This window comes from Pteropus alecto, unplaced genomic scaffold, assembly GCF_000325575.1.
Source record: "Pteropus alecto unplaced genomic scaffold, ASM32557v1 scaffold589, whole genome shotgun sequence".
In the NCBI taxonomy this organism is placed as follows: domain Eukaryota; kingdom Metazoa; phylum Chordata; class Mammalia; order Chiroptera; family Pteropodidae; genus Pteropus; species Pteropus alecto.
The window spans coordinates 469,231-474,853 of NW_006442514.1; the positions used below are offsets into that span (position 1 = coordinate 469,231).

The window sequence follows — 5,623 nt, forward strand, 5'->3', positions numbered from 1 at the left end:
TCAAATGGCAGAGTTTCCTTTTTTATGGCTGACTTACTATTTCATTGTATATATTTCAGTGTGTGTGTGTGTGTGTGTGTGTGTGTGTACCCAATGAAGTATTATTCAGCCATGAGAAAGAAGGAAATTCTGCCATTTGCAATGACATGGATGAATCTTGAGGTCATTATGCTAAGTGAAATAAACCAGACAAAGTAAGACAAATACTACATGGTAACACTTATATGTAGAATCTTAAAATTAAAAACAAGTCACTCATAGAAACGGAGGTAAAAAAAAGTGGTTGTCAGAGGCTGGGGGTGGAGGAAAAAGGGAGAAGTTGATAAAAGAGCATGACCTTTCAGTTATAAGGTGAATAGGTCTGAGGATCTAATGTAAAACATAGTGAATATACTTGCTAACACTGTATTGTATAATTGAAAATAAAAGAAAAAATGTTTTAATGGGCAAAGGACTTAACTAGACATTTCTCCAGAGGTGATATACAAATGGCCAACAAGCATATAAAAAATGCTTAACATCAATAATCATTAAGGGAGCCATATCCCCTCACACCCATTATGATGACTACTATGAAAAAATAGAAACGAGTGTTGGTGAGGATGTGGAAAAATTATAACCCTTGTGCATTGCTGGTGTAAAAGTAAAAATGGTACTGTATTATGGAAAACAGTATGAGAGTTCCACAAAAAATAAAAATAGAACTACCATATGATTTGGCAATCCCACATGTGGGTATATATCCAAAAGAATTGAAAGCAGGATTTTAAAGAGGTATTTGCATATCCATGTTCATAGCAGTATATTCACAAAGTCAAAAAGTGGAAGCAACCCAAGTTATCCATTGATAGATAAATGCATAAACAAAATCCAATCTCTATACATACAATTCTATGTTATTCAGTCTTAAAAGGGAAGGCAATTCGGACACATGCTACAATATAGATGAACCGTGAGGACATTATGCTAAGTGAAATAAGCTAGTCACAAAAAGACAAATATGTATGATTCTATTTATATGTGGTATCTAGAGTAGGCAAATTCACAGAAACAGAAAGTAGAATGGTGGTCCCCAGGGTTTAGGGGGAGAGAAAAATGGAGATTGTTTAACGGTTATAGAGTTTTAGTTTTACAAGATGAAAAGTTCTGGAGATTAGATGTACAACAGTGTGAATAGTTAATGTTAGTGAACTATACACTCTGTAATGGTAAAAAATGATAAATTTTATCTTGTGTTTTTTTACAATTAAAAAATTTAAAGGAAGTAATAAAGCCCATAAAAAGAAACCATATTAAAATATAAAGAAAATGGTTCAATCGGTCAGGTTTTTTTTATTTAGAAAATTTATGCTAGTTGTGTTACCTTCTTGAGAAAATTACTTAAATCTCAGTTGTTAATGGATGTTAAATGAAATAACTTTTGTAGCACAGCTAAGTATTTAGCAAAACACAGTAGGTGTTTAATAAATAGTTAAAATATCAGATTATCTCATATAATCTTCAAGCTGATGAACTCAAGAATGTATATTTTGGGAATGTATAGCCTTCCCCAACTCTGATGAGAGTTTGATGTTTCCCTTACGATAAAATATAATCAAAAAAAATTTCCCATTTTTTCTTTTACTCTAAGTATATGAAACACAAATCTAACTTTTAAAATTACCTTTTAGCAAAAGCACAGATGTTGTCAATAAGTGGGCAGTTCTTCAGTGCAGCTTCCACTTTCCCAAGAGATACATATTCTCCTGCTTGTAACTTCACCAGATCTTTCTTACGATCTGTTAAGTCATGAAAAGTTATCCATCATCCATTTTATTACAGTCTGTACAATTTTGATTTTCTTTCAATATTATTGCCTTAATCTTTATTCACAAAGATACTTCTAAAATTTTGTTAAACATAATGCTTGCCCAGACGTATCAATTAAAAAAGAAAATGCCTAGTTAAAGAAGTACTGGATAAAATGTTATACCTTATACCGAAAGCTTTAATATCTTATTACAATCTTTAACATTATAATGAAGTTAATAGAAGGAACAAAGACTTTAGAGCATTAGATTTGAATGACAGCTCTGCCTGTTACTAGCTATGTGATCCTAGGTATGTCAGTTGACTTCTCCAATACTCAATTTTATCAGGGGTAATGATGCCTACCTCATATAGGCATTTAGCCTATCTCATACATTCATACATACAGTGTTTACATACAGAACATGGTGAATAAATGTTAATTCCTCATTTTTCATATTTGACATTATCTTGTTAAAATGACAGTGTTTTAAGAACATGCTGGCACAGCATAAATAATCATCATGGGAGTGCTGACTCGCTTACCCATAGCCTGGGAACCCACTCTATATGCCAAAAAAAAAAATAAATGAAAAAAAGGAAGCTGTTATTGGTTCTAGATTGAACCATGTTTCCTGGGAATATCCCCAGCAAATCAAACTTCTCGATGAAGAACCAATTGTCCCTGGAAATCTCTAACTATATTCAGGTCAGATATGGGTACAGAGACAGATTTAAATATAACTGAGGAAATTTTATGGCTTGAAAAGGATCTGACTGGGACCTGACATAGTGGTCCTTATCAATTAGCCAAATTTTTATCTTAACTTTTACCTGATTAAAGTGAATAGTATAGGACCATTTGGAGTAATGTTTTGACTTAATATTTTAGTAGGCTCAATAAGGGCAGTGATAAACCAATGAACATTCTCAGAGCAAACTAATGTTGAAGATTGATGCTATAATTTTCTAAGGTTCAGGGCTAGTTAGAGCCATATAAATGGACACTAGAGAAAACAATGTCTACACTGCCCCTTGGTGTGGGGAGGTAAATGGTGAGGAAGGCCTAGAATAGGGTATGTTACAGTAGACTATTATACAGAACCACATGTTGTTGACCAAAAAATATACTTCTTATGAACAATTTTAGTATTCTCATTACCCATGTGCTATTTTCCTGCCCATCCTCCCTAACCTCAATGTTGCTGCTGCTGCTGCTGCTGCTACCACTTACTAAGGTACAGGCACTGCCCTGCTCTAACCATTTTACATATGTCAACTCATTTAATCCTAATAAAAATCCTACCAGGTCAGTATTCTTATCCCTATTTTACAGATGGAGAAGCACAGACATAAATTAAATAACTTGCTCAAACTTTAAACCAATGGAATCATCAACCCTATTAATGACTTGACCAATATCACCTTTCGTATATGCTGCAGTTGCAAAAACCAAGGAAATCATAAAATAATAATACACTGACCAATAATCTGTAAACATCCATCGGGATGAAATTCTCCAATATCACCAGTGCAAAACCACCTTTGGCCATTTTCATCCACAGAATAATCTTCTGCCGTTTTCTCTTCATTTTTAAAATATCCCATGGAGATATTTTGTCCACCGATTACGATTTCACCTCTTGGGTTTGGCTTGTCATGAATTGTATAACCACCTGGAAGTCATTAAATCAAAATGAGTTATTGTTCTAAAACAAAATTTACTTGCATTAATTCTTAAAGGTCTTTTGCTAATCTTTTTCTGCTGATCAAATTGTACATCACTTTATAGGAGAATATTAGTTTGTATTTATTGAGATTTATGTGAGGATAGTGGGTGACTGTGATTTCAGGAGTACCAGGGAAGGATGAGTGATAATCACCAACCACCATCCATCCTAAACCTTGTCATGACCATTAAAATTTCACACTTAGAACTAATTAAAGCTTATGGTTGACAGAACTCTGTTAAGGTAAAATTACCCACAAGAAGGATAATACTGGAAGCTGTTATAAGTAAATTAATAATATGCTAATATCAATGCATTTCAGATTTATCCTAAGGAGATTTTAATCAAAGGGAGCAGGTAGTAAATGCCCACCAAAAGCAACGCCATTAAGTGAGAGAGAAAGGGCAACTATGGGGAGCAGAAAGGACATTTTATTTTCTTAATTTGGCTTTTAGCCAGTCTTGACTTTAAAAATTAAAGGAATTGACAATAACTTAAAATATTCGATTACTATTCATTACCTGTTTATTAATAAATAAAGCTTACTTTAGGGAAAGTATACAAAAATCTGAACTCATAAAATGACATGCTGATTAGATTTTTATATCATAAAAGGATTAAAAGCAGGACTCCCTTCAGCTGTTAGATGCTCTATTTAAATAATAATTTTTATTTTTCGATTATAGTTGGCATACAATATTATGTTTGATGTATAATATAGTGATTAGACATCTATATAACTCACAAAGTGATAATCCCAATAAATCTAGTACCCATCTGACACCATATATAGTTATTACAACATTACTGAATATATTCTTTATGCTATACTTTATATCTCCATGACTATTTTATAACTTACCAATTTGAACTTCTTAATCCCTTCCCTCTTTTTCACTGACCACCCCCACCTGGTACCCCTCAAAATGTTCTCTGTATCTATGAGTTTGTTTCTGTTTATTTTGTTCTTTATCTAACTTACTCTACTCAGCATAATACCCTCTTGGTCCCTCATGAAACATCCTTTTCCATCACTTTACTTTCAGTCGGTGTGTATCTTTCAATCTGAAGTGAGTCTCTTGTAGGCAGCATATGTAAGGGTCTTGTTTTCTTATCCATTCAGGCACCCTATCTTTTGATTGGAGCATTTAATTCTCTTTCATTTGAAGTACTTGTTGATAGATATATAGTTATTGCCATTTTTTATTCATATTTTTGATACGTAATTTTTTCTTCTTCTTAAAGAAGTCCTTCCAACATTTCCTGTAATACTGGCTTGGTGGTGATGAACTCCTTTAGCTTTTTTGTGTGTGGGAAGTTCTTTATCTATCCTTTGATCCTAAGAGATAGCTACGCTGGATAAAGCAATCTTGGTCAGTTATTGGTCTTGGCTTTTCATCACTGTGAATATTTTGTGCCACACCCTCTGGCATGCAAAGCTTCTGTTGAGAAATTGGCTGACAATCTTATGGGTGGCTCCGTTGTAGGTAACTAATTGCTTTTCTCTTGCTGCTTTTAAGACTCTCTCTTTGTCTTTAATCACTGGCATTTTGATGATGACTGTCTTCGTGTAGGCCTCTTTGGGTTCTTTTCGTTTGGGACTCTGTGCTTCTTGGGCTTTTATGTCTATTTCCATCAATAAGTTAGGGTAGTTTTCGGTTATTATTTCTTGAAATAGATTTTCAGTTCCTTGCTCTCTCTCTCTCTCTCTCATCTCCTTCTGATATCTCTATGACACGAATGTTGTTGCACTTGGTGTTATCCCAGAGGACCCTTAAACCATTCTCATTTTTTGAGTTCTTTTTTCCTGTTGCTGTTCTGATTCAGTGTTCTCTGCTACCCCATCCTCTAAATTGCTGATTTAATTCTCTATTTCATCCAATCTGTTGATTCCCTCTAATGTACTCTTCATCTCAGATATTGTATTCTTCATTTGACTGGTTCCCTTTTATGTTGTTTTCCATCTCCATTTTTACGATTTCTATCTTTTTGTTAAAGTTCTCCCTGAGTTCATCTATTCTTCCCCTAAGTTCATTGAGTATCCTTATAACCAATGTTTTGAACTCTGCATCTGATAGATTGCTTGTCTCCACTTTGTTTAGATT

General features: G+C 33.8%; 1 protein-coding gene across 1 annotated transcript in view; it reads right to left on the reverse strand.

Moving 5' to 3' along the window:
* Positions 1-3,486, reverse strand: part of LOC102879368 (acyl-CoA synthetase long chain family member 4) — a 12,908-nt gene extending 9,422 nt beyond the window's left edge. The window contains exons 1-2 of the mRNA XM_015597744.2: positions 3,273-3,486; positions 1,664-1,778 (exon numbers count right to left, since the gene is read on the reverse strand). Of these exons, the coding sequence (XP_015453230.1) occupies positions 1,664-1,778; positions 3,273-3,396 (239 nt within the window). The 5' untranslated portion in view covers positions 3,397-3,486. The remainder of the gene's footprint in view (positions 1-1,663; positions 1,779-3,272) is intronic.
* Between the last annotated feature and the right edge of the window lie 2,137 nt (positions 3,487-5,623).